This window comes from Tigriopus californicus, chromosome 9 (assembly GCF_007210705.1).
Source record: "Tigriopus californicus strain San Diego chromosome 9, Tcal_SD_v2.1, whole genome shotgun sequence".
In the NCBI taxonomy this organism is placed as follows: Eukaryota; Metazoa; Arthropoda; class Copepoda; order Harpacticoida; family Harpacticidae; genus Tigriopus; species Tigriopus californicus.
Genome location: NC_081448.1, coordinates 6,733,251 through 6,756,286, shown reverse-complemented (window position 1 = coordinate 6,756,286; position 23,036 = coordinate 6,733,251). Strand labels below are relative to the sequence as shown.

The 23,036-nt window shown below is 48.5% G+C and overlaps 6 protein-coding genes across 9 annotated transcripts in view; 4 read left to right on the top strand and 2 right to left on the bottom strand.

Annotated features, from left to right (window-relative positions):
* The first annotated feature begins 1,732 nt into the window (after nt 1-1,732).
* LOC131886593 (mediator of DNA damage checkpoint protein 1-like) lies at nt 1,733-7,560 on the top strand. 2 transcript variants are annotated; one of them, XM_059234971.1, is made up of 7 exons: nt 1,733-2,353; nt 2,886-3,225; nt 3,288-6,538; nt 6,600-6,698; nt 6,759-6,951; nt 7,028-7,186; nt 7,260-7,560. In XM_059234971.1, exons 1-7 carry the CDS (start codon nt 2,120-2,122, stop codon nt 7,463-7,465), a joined length of 4,482 nt encoding a protein of 1,493 aa, XP_059090954.1. In that variant the 5' UTR covers nt 1,733-2,119; the 3' UTR covers nt 7,466-7,560. The 2 variants fall into 2 exon arrangements, with proteins under 2 accessions (XP_059090954.1, XP_059090956.1); XM_059234973.1 differs by having other exon boundaries at nt 1,736-2,353; nt 6,774-6,951.
* LOC131886599 (vacuolar protein sorting-associated protein 37B-like) lies at nt 7,513-14,459 on the bottom strand. Of its 3 annotated transcripts, none has more exons than XM_059234983.1 (8): nt 14,045-14,459; nt 13,464-13,703; nt 12,870-13,076; nt 12,589-12,810; nt 12,427-12,525; nt 9,002-12,344; nt 7,975-8,208; nt 7,513-7,829 (listed from the first exon to the last, which is right to left on the bottom strand). In XM_059234983.1, the coding sequence occupies exons 3-6, from the start codon at nt 13,047-13,049 to the stop codon at nt 12,117-12,119; spliced, it is 729 nt and encodes a 242-aa protein (XP_059090966.1). In that variant the 5' UTR covers nt 13,050-13,076; nt 13,464-13,703; nt 14,045-14,459; the 3' UTR covers nt 7,513-7,829; nt 7,975-8,208; nt 9,002-12,116. The 3 variants fall into 3 exon arrangements, with proteins under 3 accessions (XP_059090966.1, XP_059090965.1, XP_059090964.1); XM_059234982.1 differs by having other exon boundaries at nt 13,464-13,646; XM_059234981.1 differs by lacking the exon at nt 13,464-13,703 and having other exon boundaries at nt 14,045-14,458.
* LOC131886600 (dnaJ homolog subfamily C member 30, mitochondrial-like) lies at nt 11,072-12,062 on the top strand. The gene is made up of 2 exons (XM_059234984.1): nt 11,072-11,455; nt 11,675-12,062. Exons 1-2 carry the CDS (start codon nt 11,072-11,074, stop codon nt 11,954-11,956), a joined length of 666 nt encoding a protein of 221 aa, XP_059090967.1. The 3' UTR covers nt 11,957-12,062.
* A 708-nt stretch (nt 14,460-15,167) lies between the features above and the next one.
* LOC131886594 (uncharacterized) lies at nt 15,168-18,525 on the top strand. The gene has a single exon (XM_059234974.1). It carries the CDS (start codon nt 15,637-15,639, stop codon nt 18,223-18,225), a length of 2,589 nt encoding a protein of 862 aa, XP_059090957.1. The 5' UTR covers nt 15,168-15,636; the 3' UTR covers nt 18,226-18,525.
* Nucleotides 18,526-18,527: 2 nt separating this feature from the next.
* Nucleotides 18,528-19,957, top strand: LOC131886596 (PCI domain-containing protein 2-like). The gene is made up of 3 exons (XM_059234979.1): nt 18,528-19,126; nt 19,194-19,553; nt 19,627-19,957. The coding sequence occupies exons 1-3, from the start codon at nt 18,528-18,530 to the stop codon at nt 19,859-19,861; spliced, it is 1,194 nt and encodes a 397-aa protein (XP_059090962.1). The 3' UTR covers nt 19,862-19,957.
* Nucleotides 19,954-23,036, bottom strand: part of LOC131886670 (cell adhesion molecule Dscam2-like) — a 38,149-nt gene continuing 35,066 nt past the window's right edge. Inside the window, exons 34-38 of the mRNA XM_059235067.1 lie at nt 21,868-22,018; nt 21,443-21,775; nt 20,836-21,332; nt 20,337-20,759; nt 19,954-20,264 (exon numbers count right to left, since the gene is read on the bottom strand). Coding sequence (XP_059091050.1) covers nt 20,103-20,264; nt 20,337-20,759; nt 20,836-21,332; nt 21,443-21,775; nt 21,868-22,018 — 1,566 coding nt within the window. The 3' untranslated portion in view covers nt 19,954-20,102. The remainder of the gene's footprint in view (nt 20,265-20,336; nt 20,760-20,835; nt 21,333-21,442; nt 21,776-21,867; nt 22,019-23,036) is intronic.

The window sequence follows — 23,036 nt, the reverse complement described above, 5'->3', positions numbered from 1 at the left end:
GTGGTGCGGCGGAATGGGCTGCGTCAACCTACTAGGGATAGATCAGATGGATCTGACTTCGTCCACGATTTTTGTATTCGAGCTTAAGACAGCAACACTAATGGACATCCCCTTTCGATAATAGTAAGCTTGGCCAGAGTCTCAGCTTCAAATTGGCCCATTTCCGTTTTTATCGAAAGTCATTATGTGACATGGTTGATCGGACCCCTCCGGTCAGGTCTGAGCGTCTGAGGGTAAATCGAGCCGCTAACCCATGCCTAGCTTCAATTTCGTTGGTAGCAAATAGTTTTCCCGGCCCGTGTTTGATTAGTGAGACCCAAGAGGGTCCAGAAATCAGACCCGCCCCCCTCCCCGGCCCTGACGCCAGGGTGCGAACCAATCGGCCAGGTGTGGAATAAAAAATAGGGTTTTTTTTTTCATGGAAGCTAGCCAAGATATCGGTCAAAAACATGGAGCTTTATGGGCCCTGACCCTCAGTCTAATGCTCAAGTAGTTGGATTCAACGGGATGATGGCTATTGGCTGGACAATGAGGCCATCTCATGATCTCAGCCCGGATCACAGGGCTTCATTGATTCACTTAAAGCCACCCTTGGCATGAGCATAAGAATTAAACAACACTGTAAGTGCCACCCACCCAACTACCCCAACTCTCTTGCTTTTGGGTCGTGGACCAGGGTGGCCCATGGGTCACACCCTCGGCCTTGAGCTCCAATTTCTGCCGTTTTTTTTATCGCCGCCCCATGACAAAGGATATGATATTGATTGTCAACTTGATGGGTTCAGCCTCCCATCAGCCCCTTTTTGGACACAATCCATGAAGCTTACCACTGCCATCTAGTCCTGTTCAAACGATGTGTGTCCGATGCATAGATTATTCCATAAATAGGTCGATCAAGGGCGCTGCGATCACATTTTTTGTCTTATCTGTCGTTGGGTGTCAAAATGTTCCATTCGTAGTAGTCAAGATACCGAGGGCTATAGATGCCCAAGGCCTAGGGTCCCTGGCGAGGACAACCTTGGTACAAATTTGCATCGTGGACGGCGTGTCCAAATTCTAAGTAGAACCTCTAATACGACTCCTTGTGAAGCAATTACTTTTCTAGCTCTGTTACACTTCATTGAGCAAGTGGTCCGACCGTTTTGTCAGAACGAAGCGTTGACGAGGTTATGATGGGCTCAAATTTGCAATTTTTATCCATGTGATGGAAACACTTCACTGAAATGTGAGGAACAAGCGGAACAAGCCTGGGTTGAGGCTGACCGCCAGAGGTGTCAGAATTACCTCGATTACGTGAAGGTGCAATCATGTCGCCCACATTCAAGCCCATTGTTGAGAGATTGAAACGAAATTCCAAATGCCTCATCATTGCCTGGCAATTTCGGTTACATTTTGTTGCACTTTCGAGATGCCTTACTAAATAAGGGCGATCATTTTGACATGTTACGTGTGCTGTGCCTAAAAAAAAAGTGTGTTCTTATTATTCTACTACTCTTTTTAGTTGTATAAGTATAAGATTGAAAAGCAATAAAGCGAAACCATGAATAACGAAAGTTTCATGGGAATAATTCAGCTAGCCTAAAGCGAGATGGCACGAAATGTCATTGACCGTTGCCACCCAGTGTCAGTTGACCTAAGAACATCATGCTCATTGAATACAGCTCCTGTTGATCTTAAGCATTCTAGATACTTGACCGGTCGATGGATGGTCCGCTTCCCGACAGTTGCAGAGCCCGTTGCCACTTCCCACTTCCAAAGATTTGGCCAACCTGAAGCTGATTCACTGTACATGTAACGAGCGTCATGTCGTGTGTTGCATGGATGTGCGTACTCTACGATCTCGCTTGAGTTCTAGACTGAGCGAGACAACGAACCAACAACCAACCCACCCACCCACCCATCCACCCATCCATCCACGACATCGAGATTCAACGCCACGAATCCAGCCCCAAGCCATCCATCGCCATCCATCGCCATCCGCGGGTCGCTCGCTTCTTCTTCTTCTTCTTGACCAGCCCGGGGATTAGCGATTGCCAATCCCATCCCCCGGAGCCGTGGGTCCGGGCAAGAGATCCCTTCTGCCTTGGCACCCCGTCCACGTGGCTGCGGGTTGTTCAAGATGGATTTGCCGTGTACGCAGTTGATGGGCGAGCCCGAAGACGAAGAGGCCGAGACTAGGGCCGATCAAGAGCGGCGGGCGTTCGAGCAGAGCGTCTTCGGCAGTCTGGTGGGCGCGGACGCGGATGGACGCAAGGAGCGCGTCAGTCGCAATCCCTTGCGCTTCCTCATCCGGGGCGGGCCCAACAAGATCGGACGTGATCCCACCCAATGTCAGATCGTCATTGAGAACCAGGTAAACCCGGCCAGACTGGCCTGATATCCGGCTTTGTATTAAATGTGGATCAGTATGTTCCACCTGACCCTCATGTCGTAGATTGTCTTGAGACTAGAACTGTTTCGAACCGAGGGCGCCCACCCAAATCGGGATGGGCACTCTAAGCTAGGTGGGCTTTGGGTCTGGCCGCCTTCAGGCCTGGCTGCGTTTTCATCAGGCCTTTGGAACAAGTTTAGGGTTTCCATGGCCTCATGGGTCCGACACACGGACTAATCGATTCCATGAGGGTGGGTCGTCGTTTTCATAGTCCGACCACTAGTTCAAAACAAATTGGTCTAGGTTTGGCAGTGGGATGGATGTCAGTGCCTTTGAACGAATCAGTCAAACCACATCTTGAAGTCAACTAAAAGAAATGTAGCATCACAGACTTGCGACTCAATTTGCTGCGTCCATGATCGTGTTATGAGGCATTATTGAGGATGATTTTTGGTAAAGGATTCACAATTTGATGAGTCTTTCGTTCATGATGACTTATTGTCTTACTTATTAGACTCTGTCGCGTGTGCATGCCGTTTTGGAAGTGGTGCGTGATGAACGCGGGGAACCGTCTTATTTGATTCGAGACGAAAACTCATCCAATCGCTCGTTCCGTAATGGCGTGCAAATGAGAAGTGGCGCCATGTACGTTCTGGAAGGGGGTGAGCAGTTGCGATTCGGCGAGGTTCGATTCGTGTTTCAAGTTTCGGGTCAAGAGGAGGACGAAGAAGAAGAAGAAGAAGAGGACGAGACCAAAGGTCCAGAGGACACGGCGGAAGAAGTCCTCCCGCTTAGCTCAGAATCGACGCTCGTCTGTCAAACCCCGACCCCTGCCCCGGAAAACCAACATAATGGTGAGTGGGAGTCGGATGTATCGAATCAACCAGGCCTAATAACAGAGTTTTTTGGTCTTCAGATTCCTCCGTTAGCGCAACCCCAGTCAAGATCAACGTGAGTCAAGTTCCCGAAACGCCCATGGGACCGCCGGCTCGTGTCCGGTCTCCATCGTCGGGTATGGGTACGCCCATCGGGATCATCCCCGAATCGCCTTCTGTCACTCCCAATTTCGGCTCTCTTAATGGCAGTGCGTCGTTTGTGGCACCCACTCAACCGGCCGACCCAAAGACACCTTTGGCTTTAAGTGAAATCTTTGAGCAAGAGACGCAGGCCATCAGTGTTAGCATTCTTGACCTTCCCACCCAAAAAATCGAAGCGTCCAGCAATATTCTAGATGAAGACACTCAGAAGATATCAACCGAAAACCCGTCTCTCCCTGCAACCAACGGGGTTTCTTTCTCAGAGGCATCTGCCCAGAAATCCGAGTCAAAAGCTAACGACAACAACGGGGAAATGAAGAACCATGATGATACCGTTAGTACTGAAGAGGAAGACGTCTTCAATGTGGCCACCCAAGAGTCTGTTGTTGATAGAGGCGAGAGCTTCTACGACAACCAGAACACGGTTCCCCAACGTGCTTCCGACTCACAACCTTCGAATCCTGCTTCTCAAACTCTGAAGTCCGAGAGCCCCACTCAGCCACTTCATGCCAATGAACATCCGATGAACAATAGTTCATCTGTTAGCGTTGAGAATGAAGTCAACGATGCTAGCACCAGTAATGATGGGAATGAGTCTGACATGTCTGAAAATCTGCTGGCAGCTTGCGAAACTGATGGCGATGTTAAACTGGAAGATACCTCCTCCCAAGGCCCTTCTAGCTCGACTCCCGTAAAGCAAAACACAAGTGATAACCACGAAGAAGAAGTCGATGATGTGGCTACCCAAATTCTAGCAGAGGATGATGAGATGCAGCCTCTCACATCGCGGGACTCAAGTGTGGAGATAACGGACAAGCGGGTCCTAAAAGACTTCTCTGAACTGATGAATTCTTCTACCAATTCTGGAATTGCCTCGACAGCGTACTTGGACCAAAGTGCCTCTACTCTAGAGACAACGGAAACTCTGGCAGATACCAGAATAATCAATTCCATGTCGTCAGAGGGGCCTGATCACACTCTTGAAAAAGGTCCCAGCAACGGGGAGCACGGTCTGGATGATGAAGATATCAAATCGGACGAGTCTAGTGACGACGAAATTATCCAAAGCTCTCAACTTTCCACGAACCGTACTAATTTCAATTCGATTACCATGGAAATGACCAAGCCTGTGGGTAAAATTACATCCCAAGAGCAACTAGCACCCTCATCCCAATCCAAGGATCCAATTGAAAAATCAACTGGTACAATGAAAAGAGATGAGCCTCCAATAATTCAGGCCATAGACCAAGAACATAACGAAGAAAGCAGTGGCCGAAACCTGAGTCCTGACATTTATGATGTTGAAGCGGAGCAAGATGACGAAAATCAAGGTAAGAGTCAAAAACCTGAAGAGGAAAGACCTGATAGTGAACCGCTAGATCTTCCTTGCACTCAAGTTCTGGCCGAAGCTCTCAGTAAAGAATTAAACTCTAATGAAGAGGAAGAAGAAAATCTCGACGTAGAAACAGTTAGTAATATCGAGAGACACATCAAAAAAGAAAAAGGAAATAAGAGTACCATTATGGCCGGATTTCCCGATAAGAACCAGGAAGGCCAAAGTGTGAAAAAAGAGAAAATTCAACCCGAGGCTGAAGAACCCCTAAGACGCTCCTCACGGGCAACCAAAAGATCCACTCGGTTGTCAAGTTTTGTCTCAGATGTGCCTGAGCTAACGAACAGAGCCAAGCGAAATTCTGTTCCACTTATCACTCCAAAAGCGAAGGAGTCTAATTCATGCCCTGAAGGTGTGAATTTAGTTGTGGCCAATGAGGATTCAATTGCTTCCAAAAGTGCGATGGAACAAAAAACCAGTGATGATGCTTCTGTAATAATCAATGTAACAACAGCACAAGGTGCCTCGGTGAATGATTCCAAAAAGACTGCCCGTAAGAAGCAAACGACAAAACCAAAGAAATCAAAAGCTTCATTTGATTTGGTGAATGTGAGCGAAACTAGCGGACCAGCTCGAAAACAAAATAGTCCGTCGGTTCCACTTAAGACAGAAATGAAAGAAACCGGAACAACCACCTCTCAAGACCGGAAATCAAAGCGGTTAAGGGCAACACCAATATCATCTAAGACATTAAAACTTGAACAATTAGAAAGCTCATCCCCTGCTCGTCTAGAAGACAATTTGTGTCTTTCTCACAAAAGAACGAAGAAAGGAGCAAGTGATGAGACGTCAAGCCAAATTAAGATGGAAAATGGCATTCTTGGTGCAAAAGTTCCTCCATTTGAGGTTCAAGACCAAAAGGCCGCCAATTCTACAAAGAGGCCAGCCCGACGATCTTCATCGAACTCGACTGCAAATCGTGATCCAGATGATGCCCAGACCTCGATCAAGCCTCAGAACAGTACAAAAAGGCCACCCAAGAGACTGAGGTCCTCTTTAAGATCGTCCGCCACCTCTTCAGCGGGTGCTGAAGAACACGAGGACTCTTCGGGGTCTCGTTCGTCTTTACGGACGTCTAGACAGCTCAGGAAGCAGACCTGTAAGCAGAGCATTGTGCCGCAGAAGCAAGAAGAATTACCATCAGTGGCTGATATGCCGTCAAAAAATGAATCTGAACCCAAATCCACACCAACCGTCAGAAAGGTAGAAGAGTCCCTTCCCACACGAAAAGGTACCAAGAGAGGAAGCATTATGAACAATTCATGGAAACAAAAGGAGACTAATGGCCAGGAAAGACGTTTAAAAAGACCGAACAAGTCAATCGAGCAAGTAACCACGGAGCCAGGCTCAGATGACAGAGTCGAAGTGAAAAGGCTATCCCGTAGGAAGACTGGCCAAACAAAGGATCAATCCAACGAAAACAAATCTGCTCAGGCATTAGAGGTGCCTGATGTTGCTGAACAGGCCGTCGTTCCAGGAAGGTCTACGCGCTCAACTCGGCGTTGCAAGCAAGCCCAACCAAAGGCCGTGACGTGCCAGCAAGGAGGCGCTGATGGCACATCAACAGATATACCAGAGACAGGAGCCGACCGAGAGAACCCCAAAGCCATTGGTATTGGTTCTTGCCCCAAATCGAGCCTCAAACGTGCAAACAAAAGGGCAAATAGCCTAGATCAAATGGAAGACAGCGTCAGCCCTTCCAAGAAAAAGTCGCGAAATTTGACAACACTGAAAAAGGTATGGGTTACAATTTTGTATGAGGTTAGCTTGTTTTGAAGCTTGATCTTGATGACTTCAGGTTGAGACACGAAGGGATTCAACTTCTTCGGTAGAGTCCGTTTCTCTGCGTCAAAGAGGCGAGATCAAAGTGATGTTTACCGGGTACGAGGATTCAAAAGTAAGTTCGTTTTTCATCAACGACTAGAGCCCCAAACGTAAACCAAGGCCAACAACCCAGAGAATTGTTTTGCAGGACCAAAAGATCGTCTCTGATCTCGGTGGATCCATCACAGAGAGTTTGGATGCCTGCACTGTGTTGGTCACCGATAAAATTCGAAGAACAGCCAAGTTTTTATGCATGGTGGCGAGGGGTATGCCCATCGTTAGTCCTCTGTGGCTTCACTCCAGTAAAGAAAGCCGGACATTTCAAGGTATTGTAAGGATGCAGTTTACTGTTTCCATCATTTGTCGGCCCGTATCATAAACGTGTCTTTCTTCATGGTTTAGATCCTTGGTTATTCTTGATAACGGATCGAGATGCGGAAAAGAAATGGGATTTTGTTCTGCAGACTACTCTTCGGAATGCCAGAACCAAAGAACACCTCCTTTCCGGCTTCAAAATTTATGCCACCCAATCGGTGATGCCATCGGGTGATCAATTGAAAGGTATGCATGGTCGAAATAGTATGCACAATCTAGCAATTGAAAATTGAACTATTATTCCTACTCTTTTGTGTAGAAATTGTCGAGAGCGCTGGCGGCCAGGTGCTGAAAAAGCTGCCCAAGCGTGTCAGTGAGCAAGTCATTGTGATTGCTTGCGCCAAAGACCACAAGGAGGCCCTGGCGGCACGGGACCGGGGATTTCAAGTATTCTCCAATGAAATAATTCTTACTGGATTCCTTCGCCACAAGCTGGATTTTAAAGCGCACCAATTGAAGTTGTAGATTGAGCCTTGATTGTGTGATTATGCGAAGATTATTATGCCATGCAGTTGTTGTGCCCCTGTGAGGAACTAATATACATATATTTATTTTGTGTACATTCCACACTGATTGACTGGCCATTGGGCCGACAGTTACTACTTGTCTTTGTTCAGAAATTGCTTCCAGCTCGGTCCCTCGGTGTCCATGCCCAAGATTTTGCTCTCTTTGCCAATTCGGTAGTCACCGAATGGTTCTAGACTGGAAGTCCGAAGGGGTGCCGTTCCACCGTGATCTATCAATGGACCAATGCTCATGGAGAGGCGATAGGAGACCATCATAAAAGTTCCAAGCACAAACAAGGGTACAGCCGTGCTCACCGTCTTGCCTGAAACGAAAACCATTCTTTTGTTCTGAGGCAAGTACAACTGCCACTTGGCTGAGCGTGCCAATTGAAAGCCAACTGACTCATTGGACCCTCAATGTTCGCGATGCATTGAACTTGGCCTAGATTTAGGGCGACGGACACTTACCGGAATAGTAACTCAAGATGAGAGCAGGAGCCGCTGGCGTGAGGGCATAAGTCCAAACGTCTTCTGCACCGCCGCCATTGTAAACGCTCAAGGCCGATAGGCAAGACTTGAAGGTCGGGATGGATAAGCCCATGGCAGCCACTGGGGCGGCGAAATAGAGACCCCGGGCGATTTGAGCTCGCGGGTTCTTGATGCCAGACACGTAGAGCACGTCAAACATGCCATACAAAAACCCTATGTCCAAGCGAGAATAGTCATCCATTAGTTCAAAAATTCATGCCACTCTGGAAAAGGCCGGCCGGACTGCCGCGCGTAACATTGGCTTAAGGTGGAAAAGAGCGGGCAGGCGGTTTCGTCCTTCCGAATCCGGATGACATCAAGCAAGTCAGAAATATTCTGACAGAACTCTAGAGTTTCCAGGGTTTCCTGTGAATTTATATGATGATTTTGACATCCTTGTGCAGTCTGGGCACTACTGATGTGAAGCAAGCACCGGCAGGGCAAGTAGTCCGGTGCTTAACTTGCCCAAGTAGGAACTGGCCCAAACTTGGGTTTGTACACAGACACTTGAGGGGAAAATGGTGTGGCCAAACTTACGCGAGAAATTTTATACCAGGGCAAATTAAGTCAGCTTAAACAAGAAAAGCAATAATGTGCACCAACAGTGAGGCAGTAATGTGGCTTTGGTTCAATGACTGGTTTGTTTCTAGCAATCTAAATGTAGCTACGAAGAAAAAATCCTATTTTGCGGTTTTCCTGAGCTAACCGTCTGGGCTACCTATGTTAACAATGTATCTCTGCTTGGGCTAAGCTTGTAAACAAGTAGTACTTGGGTGTCTGTGATGACTTGCTACTTGCCCTTTTCCCATCAGTACTGGGCACCCCAGACCCCAGACCCTCGAACCCTATGTAAAGGAACTCTTTTCAAGATGAGCCAGCCGAATTCCATTGATTTCACAAGGTGGCACATTGGTGAAATGAATGAAATCAGACGAGCATGCTGCCAAGCTAGCTAGCCACCACCTACCCACTATTCCTCCCTTGATGAAAAAGCCCGTCATTTGCGTGCCCAAAGTCAGCCGCTCGAAGACCATGGGCTGCGGATTGGCATGGGTCGGAAGGCCCCGGTAAATCCGGTAGGGATTGTGCACTCGGGCCAGGCGTTCCATGGGGCTGGGCACCCGCCACGGGTTGGGGTGGTCACTCAAGGGCACAGGCATTTTCAGGCGGGCTTCAACCGAAACTGGGCTCACAATCAGCAATTTACGAATGATAATGCAGGCAACGATCCTTGGACTCGATCGCAAACAGGAACGAGCCAATGAGAAAGGAAATGAAAGAATGTAGGTAGGTAAGTAAGTAAGAAAATAAGTAATTCAAAGACCACTGCACTGGCTGGCGGTGGGCACTGACTGGCCAGTGGCCACAAAGAGAACACGCACAGAGAGACCGCTCAGGATGGCCGAATTTGAGCATCAGAAGAATTTGAACCATTTGAACCATTGGTCAAATTTGGACCCATGAAACACCTGAAAGTACTTTTATGAAAATAGTGAGTATCATTTGTTCTACTCATTGGTTCCAAGTATGGTTTTTATCTGAATGTCAGGATCGGTTCAACAAAATGCTCCCCAGTGACACTTTCCATAGTTTCTTGATATGGTCACCATAAAATGTGTCTCGCTCTCAGCTGAGCTCCTTCTGCTAGAAGACAACACAAAATGGAGCTCTTGGAGCAGGGTGACTCTATTTTTCATGGATCGTGCCAATCGCTCTAAAGCGCTTGGATTCAGGCCTCGGCCCGAAATTATATCAACTTGGTCGAAGGCCAATGGTTGAGCTTAAGGCTTGTCTATGATCATTAGATTCGATTTTTGTCATTGGTGCAATCTAAAATCAACACCAGAGCAAACATTCAACCGGTACAACATCCAAACCAATTAACACTTGCTCCTTACTGAACACACTCTAATCAAACCAAATTAACCATAAGTAATTACTTCGGGACTGGATGATCCAGGCAGCCACAACCGACGTTCCAGGGGAATACATTCTTGATTGTCAGTCAAAATATGATACATATTACAAGTAACTACAATTACCCTCTAGGTTTCTGCCATTTACATCTGACCTCGATATTACTGTCATCACAATGGACGACAATCTGGTCCTGTGTTTAATGGATGGCCAAATGACGGCTGAAAATATGCCAATCCTGCCGGCGCTGATGTGTTGAATTAGCTGAACCCTCGTTTTAATGTCGCTGCCCCATTGTTCCCAAGCATACCATATCTCAGGTTCTTTGTGGGCCTATGACTACAATGGCACTTGGTGCTTGTCGAGCGGCAATGGGCGAACCCGCCGCTGTTGTGTCCCGGATGAGGCAATGCTTTAAGATGGAATGGGAAATTGTCTACATGGAACCCGTCATCATTAGATAGCAATCCATCAGAGTTGGGACTGGCAAGTCAACAAACCGTGTTTTTGTCGGTCCTGCGTTTTTCCCCGTCAATTTTTCGTCCCCCCCTGTCCAGTCACCCTAAGCGATCCTCAGACATTGACATGTATCTCCTCCTTCCCTTGAAATGAACTCTCAAATAGGATAGATTCTTACCAGCCGAATGACTAGACAGTTGCCAGTGGTCTGATTGTTCATCATCAAAAAATAACATCAACATATAAAACTGCCATTTCCATCGCATATGTATGCCAAATGCTAATTTTTCATTAATTTGAGATGAATTAGCAATTCCTGTGCCTTAACCGACAGTTGTGTCCGAGGGCGCGTTTTCTCGAAATCCACGATCATGAGTGGCGCTAGAGTGGACTGACTGACTGACTGACTGTCCGTCATTCACTCAACCTATCCGACAGGCCCCGAGAGTGAGATCTGAGCGAGGAATGACACCTCTGTGATGTAATTCCTGTAAATGATAAGGCCAATAACTGGAAGGTGAGCTCTTGGCTAGCAATCGTGCCATCGCTTGATTCCGAAGACTCATTGGGCCACGATCAATCTGGCCAGCGCCCATGTCTGCGCCTTCTTTTACTCCGTCAAAACCGTAGGTGGGCTCCAGCCTTTCATTAGATAACAACCATGGCTTGGTTATCGCCGGTCGGCCGCCGACCGGTCGGCCTGAGTCGCAGTCTGGCCGCTTCCCGGGCCTGTCCCCGTTTAGACTGGTGGCGAGGCTTGAGTGAGGGTGGAAACGACTCGGGCGTGACCCCTCGACGTACCCATTACCATGTGTTGGGTTTGACGGAGCAGGCCTCCTCGGAGGAGATCAAACAGGCCTATTACCGCTTGTCCAAATTGTACCATCCGGATCGGAACCAGGCGGATCCGGAAAGTATGGCCAAGTTCCACGAGGTCACGCAAGCCCACGATATCCTGGGTCACGCGGCCTTGCGACGCCAATACGACAAGGGCACTTTGGGCCAGCACACGTCTGTGGCCGATCTGGAGCGGGCCTCTCATACGGTAATCCTACTCACTTGACTGACACGACTGGCATGACATTCGGGGCCGAGCCTGACGCGATGGCTGGGCTCAGCCGGATGGCGGATGGGCCCTGCACACCCTAGCTCTTGGTCCCGAGGGGGGTAGAGAATGAGCCCAGGCCCGCTCCGGGGGTGTACCCGGGGGTGTCACTCATTTGAAGTGTGTCTACTCATCATGCACTTTCCCTTCTGCTTTTAGTACGAGGGTCAGCGGTTTTACGACACTCGCTCTGTGTACCAAAAACGCTTTGGCATGACCAAAGACGGCGATCGTCAATCCCGTTCCCAACTCGATGGAGCCACGCAGTCCTCGCGTCACTTCAATTTTCAGAAGAAACACGGCAAAATTCGATCGCAGTTTAGAGTCAGTAGCTCGCCCTTGCTCTCTCGGGAGGACAGCAACCAAATGATGCGAGGTCTCGGGTACACTGTCGCTGCTGGCCTCATGGGCGTCTTTATTATCCATCGGTGTTTTTCTTAGCGCCCGGCTCCGCGCCACGCCGCTGGGTCTCGTATTCATTCTGCCTTAATTTAGCCCTCTCGGTAAAATTTCAATAAAGTGGTACCATTATAATTCAATAGGAAAACACGGGTCCAGACATTGGCGAGAGTGTTAGTCCATCTGACATCAACTCGTCGCGCTAGTACGGTGAGGGCATGCCGACCGGGTTCACTGGATACGGCAGGTTACCGACTAAAGCAGTGGGTGGCCCGTTCGGAGCACGATAGATGGCCGGGGGTGGCGGGGGAGCGTTTCGCGCCGGGGTCAGGCCGGCTACCCCGGTCGGGCGTTTCCGTCGCCGTTCTTCGATCATTTCCTCTAGCTTGTCACCTTTGACCTTGCGGAGATGTGACACCTTGCGCTTTTCCTGTCAAATAACCAAGCCCAACCAGGCAATCGTAAAAATGAGGATTAAATCGTTCAACTTTTGTAAGAAGACAAGCACGTACAATGAACGCCTCCAGGAATCGATCCACACTCTCGAATTTGTCATCAAGAAAGTCAGTAGCAATTTGATCGCTTTCCTCGTCCACATTGGCCGCCGAGGCCTATCAAAACGCATACCATCAGTCTCGTAAACAATTTGGGCTAATTCATACAATTTGGCTCACCCGCAATAACGCTAAAAGTGTTTCGGGATCCGTCTGACCACGCCGTTGATCGGTACTTTGCAAAAGCGATCGCACCTCTTGGATGAGCGTGGCGGCCTCGTTTTTGCGCGCTTCCAATTCCAGTCGGATCCGCCTTAAGACGGGCTCTTGACTGAGGTTGTACTCGGCCAACGACTTGTTACTGGCCATGAGCATTTCTTTTTCGCCTTGCAAACTTTGAATCTGAAACAATGTAAGCGGAGTAAAGGCTGATTTCGTGGAGTGATTAAATTCCTTCTCACTTGCTCCAGCCCTTGAATGAATCGTTCGAAAGCGCTGTCGTTATTGAGGAGGTCTTGGAGTTCGTCTTTAGATAAATATTGGATTTTATGCACAGCCGCCTCATAATTGGGTTGACTGGACTGGAACGAGTAGGTGGCGGGGCCCAGCCCCCCTCCCCCGGGCGTAGGCATGGCCATCATGTTTCTTTTCAGAGTGAAATCCAACGCCTGAAAGATTACATCAATGAGCCGATATCCCAAACAGTAGAGAACCTAGAGTAAATTAGCTCTAATTACGATGAGCTAAATCAGCAGCCCATACCACAAAGGCAGACTCATTTTCATGCCAATCTGATCTGAAATTCCTAGTCTTTGGTCCAAAATGACTTTGAAGATTCATTGTTAAGGGATAGAGTTTGGTGAAATTCGGGATCTTATGAAGGATTTCGTCAAGTCATGACCAACGAGTCGTCAAGCAAGGTATATTTCTAGAACAAATTCTCAGAGGTATCAAATGGGGAATCTAGTTCACTGGGTTTTTCTTACATGAGACAAAGTCTAGCCAAACACTAGAGCGAATGGATTGAACTAGCTTATAAATCGAAAAAAACTTACGTGGGGCCCTGGAGACTGGGATTCCCATTCAGGCCTCTCAAATAGAGAGAACGTTCGTTCAGGGGAAAACCCTGAGGGCGATCAAAACCCCGGTAAGTGCGATCCTCGAGAAAATTAAGGAACAGTATGCGGCCGTTCATACAGGTCACCACCGAGTTGATAAGCGTTTAATCAGTCGGATCTCTATGCATCAAATGCCAATCATGAGTCCATTGATCGGACCCAAGGTCGCTAACCTAACTGATCAAAAAGCTGCTAAAAAAGTTGGGTTAGAGGCGTGAACTTTTTTCAATCCAATTTACCCGAACGGGACGAAACCTAACCTTCGTCACAAATTACAATTCAACCTTTTTTGTACGGTTAACAAGCCTTAAGGCTATGGACATGAGTGGGTTGGGCCATCAACAGTCATAAGGCCAAGCTCACTTCCATTACGATCAATGTCAGTCCCGCTTGACCGAAAGCTCTCTCTTGGTTTGATCGGTTTCCGAAAGCCCCCAGGACATCCCCCCATTTATTGGTTACTTCTTTCATCAGGTTTAATCCTATTGTCTGGTCCAACTCTCGTCTGAATTTCTTACCTGACACCGAGGGACTTGATGCACAATGGGCGCTCCCTTCTTGTCTTCGTCTGACAGTGTCTGGGATCCTGGGATCCGGGAATTCCGGGGTGGAGCACGGGAGCACGGGAGCACGGGAGGGCGGGAACCGGGCCGGACCAGAGTCGAGAGGCTGACCGTAGTGGCTGAGGCCCCCAAATAAGATTACCACCCCTCCATTACCAAGCCCCTCGAAGCGTGATCCCGTGAGTCATGAAGGGACTCATGCTTGCTTGGTCTACTGGGATACCTCACAGCAATCCGACCCCTCAAAGTTAGCTTGAGCGGAGATAGAACGAGGCGAACGCTAAATTAATTTCCAGTCTCTCCCTCTCGGTTCCTCAATCTCGACTCTCGACTCTTGGATTGATTATTGCCTTTTGTTATCTTTTGACCTTCGACAGTGTGACCACGACCCGACTACGACCCAACCAGTCTTACCAGTCCTACCCCCAGGGCCGGCGTCATGGTCGGATTTCGACGCTTATTTTATAGCCAAATTACTGCCATATTATTCAGCTCGTCGTCACTTCAGTCCAGTTAAGTGGGTGGACCTTGATCCTACGGGTGTGCATCGGAATCGGGGTCAGCCTCCCGCGCTTGACTCGTCGGCCTGCCATGAGATGTAGGGGGCTAGGCATCAATCCAGCCTATTCAGCCAGAGACTGGCTGGCTCAGCGATGGTCTGCCTGAGTAGTACTATACCAAGAACTTCCACCGAGGAGTGTATCAGGGCGACGGTTCGAACCAGGCCCAAAGCCGATGAAAACCGACGGGACGATATAAAGATGTCAATGCTTACCTAACGGACAAATAACAAATTCTAGAAGAATACATTATGTTAGGAGAGATCGTTCAGGTATAGGAAACTATGCCAGGGGTAACTCAGCTTCAACAGGCATTGGATGGGCGTACCTGGACAAGTGAGTCAACTGGGTGCTTTAGCTGGCATTAAATTCCAGAAGATTGAAGTTCAAAGTTCTTTAGGCCAATTGTGTTTCTTCTTTCAAGTCCAATTATATCCCACGTCTTTGTCTGCTCGGTCCGGACCGGAGCCTATGGATTGATTCGGTGTCCGAGCGGCTAGTTGGAGTCACCCTGTTGTTTCCCAGCCGTCTTTCTGTTTTTCGTTGTTTTTCTTGGATCCCCGTGAATCCCGTGAAGCCTGAACTGCGTGACTGGTTTGGCCTGCCTGCGCCTGTCGTCCCATGTAGCCTTCAGAACCATCAAAACGATCAGAAGTATCCGAATTAGTCGATCCCGCATTCACGCATATGGGTTGGGGCTGGTGTGTCTCCATGGCGGGATTGCAGGCACACAAATTGACACACATCAATTCTTATTGAAGGAGTCATCGCGTTCATTCCTTGGTGACCGAGCACGGCCTAACCGGACGGACCGAGAATTCATCCCAATCGGAGTCCCTGCGTCCCAGAACCCCGGGTTGGTTCCGGGAGCCAAATTGAGCCCATCTATTTCAAATCGTGTGTGTGTGTGTTGTGTTGAGCCTGAGGGAATCTTGTGACCGGCTTGTGACCGGCTTGTGACCGGCTTGTGACCGGCTTGGAGTGTGGATGATGCACCATGGCTCGCCGCGGTCCAATGCGTTGGCCGTGGTGGGTCTTGGACCAGTCCGTGAGCCGGCCTCGGCCAGCCAGCCCCGCCTCCTTCGCGCCTCGTCCTCTTCGCCCATTCCGACCCCATCGTGGCCCATCTCCAGTCTGACGGCTGACACGGCTGCCACGGCTGGCCACGCTGGCACCGTTCTAGCCATGGATTCGGGGCTGGCCAGTTCGGGGCGGGAACCACGGGTGCCCGTTGGCGGCCTGAGCGGACCTCGGGTGGTTTTGACCTGGCCGAGCGATCAATTTCACGCCGAAATTCGGGCCTTGGGCCTGATCCATCCCGAGGATCGTTTGGTGCAAACCATTCGGATTGAGAGTTCCTATCCGGATCGGACCCGCTATTTATCCATTGTAGCCTTAGGTGGGGCGGCGGGCACCCGCGACCCGACCGCCGGTCCAGACTTAGAGGAAGTTCATCGGTATTGCTTGGTGGGCTTGGACCGGCGGCCCAGCCCGCGAGCCGATCCACCGCTTGATGTGACCACGGTGGGTTTGATGGTGCCCTTAATGTGGGACATGCGTATCTCACTCGACGGCGATGGAGGTTTTAGTCTCCGGCAAAACGAAGAGCATTACATTTTCAAGCCCGTGTCGGTGCAAGCCTTGTGGACCGTCATCCAAACGTTAAGTCTGGTCTCGGATCATTTGGAACCTCATTCTAGTCGTAAAGACGCGTGTCCCAATCGGCCTTATGTGGTCGAATCGCCTCAGTCCTGCGTGAATGAGTGGCATTGGATGGCCGACGTTTTAGTCCGACGTCCGAGCTCACCTCGCCGATTGATTCGCGCATCAGGTGATTCGAGTACATCCCTCCTGGACTGGGATCCGGTCTTGGACACCCAGGGTGTGATCCGCACCCGCCTTAAACGAATCATGCAGGCCGCTGACCTAGACTCGATCACCTCCAAAAGTATTCGCAACCAACTCGAGCGCGATATGAAGCAGGATTTGGAACAATACAAGTCATTTATTGATAAAGAAATCTTGGTAATTCTCGGTCAAATGGATCCAGCCTCAGAGATCCTAGATTATCTGTATTTGGGTTCGGAATGGAACGCCTCGAATCTGGAAGAGCTTCAGCAAAATGGCATCACCCACATCCTCAATGTGACGCGAGAAATCGACAATTTCTTCCCATCCGTGTTTAAGTACCAAAACATTCGAGAATACGATGAGGAGGCCACCGATTTGTTGCGCTATTTGGATCGAACGTATCGCTTTATCAAGGAGGCCCGAATGGCGAGCGGGAAAGTGCTCGTCCATTGTAAAATGGGGATCAGCCGATCTGCCACGGTGACCGTTTCCTACCTGATGAAAGAATACGGCCTTCCTTTGTCGGACGCCTTGTTCAAGGTCAAGCAGTGCCGATCCATCGTGAATCCGAACAAGAGCTTTTGTAAGCAATTGGAAGTGTACGAGGGTATTCTTGGAGCTATTCGACATCGACACGTCTCATTTGACTTGTATCGTTCCAAATCGGAAAGTAGTCTAGTGCCCAGTCCTGATTTGTCAGACAAAGGAGAAGCGGGCAGTGGTGCGGGGGAGCTTGGTTCAATGATCGACCCCATCCCACTCTCTCGTCCGACCACCAACGTGGATATTAAGGCCTTGACGACAGTATTTAGCCGCCCCGCCTCAGAACCTTTGTACCTTCGACCCAAATCGTGGAGTCCGAGCGAGAAGGTGACAGACCGCCTCATTCCCAAGCACGGGGACGATTCTGACTCTGAGGCCAAAAGAGACGATTGCCAATGCTTTGGTGAGTTGACGGGGCATCGCTGTTCGTCTGAGCCCAACCATGAGATGGAGAATACCGATAGTGAAGGACATCCAAGGCCAATTTCGGTGGTGGAGGCCAAGAATGTTGGGTATTTGATGCCTACCACTCCCCCTCCACCCGTCAATACCTCCCTCTATGACCCGAGTTGTGACTGTGATATGGAACTTGAGTTGGGAGTTCCCGAACACCCCGTACTTATTCATGACGATGACGAGGATGTGACGAAGAGCGCCCAAACCGACGTGATTGTACAAAGTCTCTCTAATCTACCGTTGCAAATGCGCACAACTTCTCAATTAGACGAGTTCCATTTCCAAGGTAGAAATCCTGCCTCGAAGTCAAATTTGCCGCTCCAGCGTAAAACGGCATCGAGCATGGTGCCCAAGCAAATCAAAATCCAACCATATGAGAACTCAACTGGCCTAAACCTAAACGTCGACTCAAACCCGTCCATGACAGTTGGTCTCGAATCCACGCTTTTGGCTCAGACGTCTACCACAAGCGAAGATACTCAAAGTCAATCGGAACCCATAGGCATCCCAACACCTGAACCACTTATCCCGGATGAGCTATCAGTGAAAACCCTGGCCAATATGTTCGACTACAAAGTGGGAAGCGTCCCCCTTCGACCTTGCTCGGCCCGACTTCAAGATAATCGGCTGTTTCAACGGGGCAAGGACATGACGAGCCCCAGTGCCTTCAGACAAACCGGGACTAAAACGCCACTTGCCACCACAGAAGATCAATCTGAATGCTGAAATCCCTTTTGGACCACCTCACTTGTATGAAGACTACCACCCCATCCATGCTGTGATCGATTATTCAAGCTTTATCACCAAAACACAACCACCCCACCTGATCAAATGCTATTTAGTTATTGCTCGAAACGGACGCCAAGCACGGCCTCCTCATCAAACCATCGTAATATGGTTTTCCAATGAAATGTGAACCGACTGTTTTGTCATCAATAAAAGCGCCTACGTAAAAGGGCATCATTGATTGATTGGAACGTAATTGAAAGCTTTTATAGTGTCTGTTTGCATGCTTTGTTTCTAGAAGGATGACCTCGCTTCAGTCGTATTTGGACGCCATTTCAGAGGCTTGGGATGCATATCGATCCGATGAGTTAGCCTCTCTACTCTCATTGAGCGATGCTCACGCTCAATACCCTAGACTTCTTGTTGAAGATCCCTCGGAAGAGGTAGATCAGACTCTCGACGAGGTGATTGCTGATCTCGTGCTTGATCATCTAAAAGTTCTGTACGAAATGGATAGAAATGATCCTATGGAGGCCTACGAACACCAAAAATCATTAGTGACCAATTTCAATAAGTTGCTGTCATCTCAGAAGGACCAGAATTGGCCTTTGCCCATCATGCATGTGATTTGCTTAGACCTTCGTCGAATTGCCACTCGAGCTGACCAGGAATTGTCTAAACGGGGTGGTAAGCCTGGAGCTACCTTGGAAAAAGCGGCTGAGCTGATGATGAATTGCTTCCGCACGTGTGCGCTGGACAGTAAATCTGCGGAAGACGTAACTAAACGCTGGGGCATGCTCAATATCGTTAATCAGTTATTCAAGATCTACTTCAAAGTGAACAAGATGCATCTGTGTAAGCCGCTAATTCGTGCCATCGAGTCATCGCCGCTCAAAGAAAGGTACATCATATTTTTGATGGATCCGAATAATATCAAATCGAACTTTCTCATTTTGTATCTCTTTTAGGTACGCCACTGCCCAATTAGTGACCTACAAATATTTTGTGGGACGCAAACGAATGTTTGATAACGACTTCAAGGCTGCCGAAGAATATCTACGATTTGCTTTTGAGCATTGCCACGCCTCATCTATTAAAAATAAGCGCTCCACCTTAATCTATTTGATTCCGGTGAAAATGCTCCTGGGTCAAATGCCAAAGGACGATCTATTGGCCAAGTATAATCTCCTGCAGTTCAAAGAAATCGTGCGATCCGTTAAGGATGGTCATTTGCTAAGGTTGAACGAAGCTCTCGAACGGAATGAGAAATTCTTCATTAGTTGCGGCATTTTTTTGATACTCGAGAAACTCAAGATCATCACCTATCGGTAAGTTGATCGCAAATTACTACCTGGAACAAAAATACTAATGCGTTGTTTGTTGGGCTGGCCCTCGTTTTAGTAATCTTTTCAAAAAAGTATCCGTCGAGATGAAAACCCATCAAATTCCCGTTGATGCGTTTTTGGTGGCTCTTAAAATGATGAACGTGGAGGACATTGACCAAGATGAAACCCAATGTATAATTGCCAATCTCATTTACGAGGGGAAAATCAAAGGATACATTTCCCATCAACATCAAAAGTTGGTGGTAAGCAAACAACAACCATTTCCACCTCTCTCAGCCACGTCTTGGTGACAGAAGATTTCTGCGTTTCTCCTCAGCAATTGAGATTGTGAATAAGTGGCGTAATTTTTGGATTCAAGAAAATAAAGAAGAACGTTGGTCGGTCCAGTTCTTTGGCAGTGATCAATTTATTCATGGAAATTGTAGTCTTATTCGCCTTGTTGCATCCTCTTCCGTTTGGTGGGGGGTGGTTCCTCTCCAAACTTCTTCACATGAGTATGAGACAGTGGTAGCAGTCTTTTGTGGGTAGCAGTTATGATTTCTGCTGAATAAATATCGTTTCTTTTGGAAATAATCCGAGGTCCTTTAACGACTTTGAATCCTCTAAGTCGGTGAGTACTCGCCGAGGAAAGTTGGTGACGATTTCATGAGAATCGAGAGTATAGCCCTCGCCAACAATGTATTTAATAATGGCCTGGAAAAGAAGAAACGTCAATCACTATAAACGTAATTTGTTTGTAGTGAATAAGAAAAAAAAAAAACTTACAATGAATGGACTTGAACATGGCAAGTCCTTTTTTTCCCTTTTCCCATCGGGAAACCGTATCAGAAGATGACTTTTTTCGTCTTCTGCAGATCCCAAATAATCAGTCCAATGTCGATCTTCTTTTTCGTCATCATCATCATCAAGTTGATGGGTTTGCTTCGAATTATCAATGGTATTGTTTTCCACATCGGTCATAAGTCCGCCATTGGTATTTGAATTTGGGTCTTCAGTCAAAGCCGAAACCTTGACGATGGGAGTGACAGGGTCCAACTCATCGTCCGTGTCATTATCACTCAAAACATCAACATCAGAATCGTCAGACAGGACTTCGGAGGAAAGTTGGAGACCCGTGTTTTGGGATAAGGAGGCCTGAATGGCCGCAGCCAACTGAGAGTCTTCGTCAGCGTCTATAATACTACTATTCTAAAACGGAAGAGAAAATTTGCAGAGTTACGACACGAATCTGTGTTGGAGTGGATTGATCGGATATGCCAGTTACCTTTTTGAGCTTCTTCTTGGACGGTTCACCTCCTGGGTGGGAGCCGTTGGATTGTTCTAAAGATGGGTGTAAATGAAGGAAGGCGGCAACGAGATCACAAAAGCACGAGGCGTCTAAAATCTTATTCCACGTGACGAGGGACTCGCCCGTGCGGGGATCCAGCACTGCCACATGCGGCCACACGTGAATAGGATAGTAGGCCATGTAACGTTGGGCATCTTCAGACTCCTTGTACTGCTGCCAAAAGACAAAGTGCTCACGAACAATGGTCTTGACGGCTATGCTAGACCACACATCCCGGTTGAGCATTTGGCATTGGAACTCGCCCGGGTCTTGGATGTTGACCAAGAGCCATTTCTGGGTTTGCGCCGCACTTTCGCGGGCCGAAGGCCAATCCCCTTTGTACATGATATCCAAGGGTGGTTTGAACAGTTCCTCTAGCGTAGGCTTTTTGCCTCGACCAGCGGGTAACGGACCATCTTGAGAGCCATAACTTTCTGAAAAAGGCCAAAGAAATGCGTCATTCCTGCGCATTCAAAAGCAAGTATTGATCACCAGTCCACTGACGGATGTGGCCTATCATTGCTCTCAAACCTGAACGACTTACTGGCTTCGGAATTGAAATTTCGAAATCCATCAAAGACCGTTCGAACTCGGCTTTGGCGGGATCCACCGGCGCCGGCCGCGCCCTTGTTGATACGATATCCTTCATATCCGGCTTCGACCAAGGTCTCCCTTTTCTGGGGTATGGGAGCTCGCACGCCATCGTCATCGAGCCAGGGCTGTGAGGGTCCTGCAGCCTCGGTTCCATTTGGGGACGCGTTCCCTGAGAGGGCCGGCCCTTCCGGGACTTGAACGCCCTCCATGTGCATATTGATGGCCATGGCCAACGATCCTCCGCTCAGCTCGAGAAATGCTTTGGCTTGAGTCGGTTCACAGCCTGTTTAACAACACAAATAAAGAGAGAGAGGTGGGTCAAATGTTTGAAGTGGATTGATTGGGATTTCCAGAGCAGCTCACTTTTATACTTACCGATGATAGAGCAAAACTGGGTGATATTGGCGTCCATCAGAGCCGGATCATGGTCTTGAGCGGGTGGCTCGCCGTTGTGGGTAGCCTCCATATCGGAGAAACTAGGGGAAATTGCGCTGGATCGATGGAATCCAGCCCGGCTAGCGGAATGGTTGATTCAACGTCCGGTAGGCTTAATGACCGATACCAGGGAGAGCGGACGATCGCTTAATGGGCCGGATTAGCCTCAGGACTACCCGCACAATGAAAGATCGAGCAGCAGATGACCTCCGATTGGGAGTGATCTTGGGCAACGTCAAGGTCAGTCAGGAAGTCAGTTAACCCAACCAACCAACCAACCAGTACGATTGATTGTGTCTCGATTTGGTCGTTTGTTGTTGTTAGAGGGAATGTTGATACTTGATCAGCTGATCAGATATTTTCCAGAGTGTTGCCATATCCTAAAGAGCTCTAGAGACCCGCTGGGCAGGCCTGTGATATTTCGAAATATTAACGTTCAAGACCAGGCTGGATCAGATTATCCAACCAAATTAGCTGAGAGCTAAGCCATCATTTATTCTCGAAATGTGCCTGTTGATGATTTTTGACTCTTGCCCGATGCATTATGGACTTTGAAACTCAGATTATTTGGCAGCACTGATATGAATTAGCCCCCTGGTCTGCTGATGTCGGCCCAATAATGGAAACTTGGCCGCAAGCATGCCCCAGGTGAAGCTGGGAAGCGGTCAAGTCAGAGGCTAGTCAGAGGGCGAAATGAAACGTTGGATCGCTGAACCGTGTGATGCGCAGCGTCCGTCATGCTAAAAAATGACAGCTCACGGGGCGACCGTCAGACTTGTTGGCACCCTAATTGATCGGTGCTTTGCGGGCTATGATTGTGCCGCTGTTACATTCTAAATGGGAGAGCATTTTGTTTAATTTGGTTCTTTTTGTAGTTTTGGTGGCATGGTCATTGGGGGCCATTACAGCATCCGTATTTAGTTCTGTTAGGCAGTGTGGTAGTCCGCATCAGATTGGTTCTTGGTCTGTGAGTGTAGTTAGCATTTAAAAGTTTCCTTGAGAAAAGTCGGGGAGAGGAGTGGAATCGAGGACCGCTCTCATGCTAACCAAGAAGGACGAAATACAAGAAGACCTCTGCTCGAGGGTTGACCTGCGCATTGTTATTATAT

Coding starts and splice junctions, on each gene's coding strand:
- LOC131886600 (XM_059234984.1), top strand. CDS start 11,072: ATGGCTTGGTTATCGCCGGTCGGCCGCCGACCGGTCGGCCTGAGTCGC. Junction 11,456..11,674: donor TGGAGCGGGCCTCTCATACG/GTAATCCTACTC, acceptor TTCTGCTTTTAG/TACGAGGGTCAGCGGTTTTA.
- LOC131886593 (XM_059234971.1), top strand. CDS start 2,120: ATGGATTTGCCGTGTACGCAGTTGATGGGCGAGCCCGAAGACGAAGAG. Junction 6,699..6,758: donor CCGGGTACGAGGATTCAAAA/GTAAGTTCGTTT, acceptor CCAACAACCCAG/AGAATTGTTTTGCAGGACCA. Junction 7,187..7,259: donor ATCGGGTGATCAATTGAAAG/GTATGCATGGTC, acceptor TCTTTTGTGTAG/AAATTGTCGAGAGCGCTGGC.
- LOC131886594 (XM_059234974.1), top strand. CDS start 15,637: ATGATGCACCATGGCTCGCCGCGGTCCAATGCGTTGGCCGTGGTGGGT.
- LOC131886596 (XM_059234979.1), top strand. CDS start 18,528: ATGACCTCGCTTCAGTCGTATTTGGACGCCATTTCAGAGGCTTGGGAT. Junction 19,127..19,193: donor TCATCGCCGCTCAAAGAAAG/GTACATCATATT, acceptor TATCTCTTTTAG/GTACGCCACTGCCCAATTAG. Junction 19,554..19,626: donor CTCAAGATCATCACCTATCG/GTAAGTTGATCG, acceptor CCCTCGTTTTAG/TAATCTTTTCAAAAAAGTAT.
- LOC131886599 (XM_059234983.1), bottom strand. CDS start 13,049: ATGATGGCCATGCCTACGCCCGGGGGAGGGGGGCTGGGCCCCGCCACC. Junction 12,526..12,588: donor CACTTTTAGCGTTATTGCGG/GTGAGCCAAATT, acceptor GCGTTTTGATAG/GCCTCGGCGGCCAATGTGGA. Junction 12,345..12,426: donor GATTCCTGGAGGCGTTCATT/GTACGTGCTTGT, acceptor GTTATTTGACAG/GAAAAGCGCAAGGTGTCACA.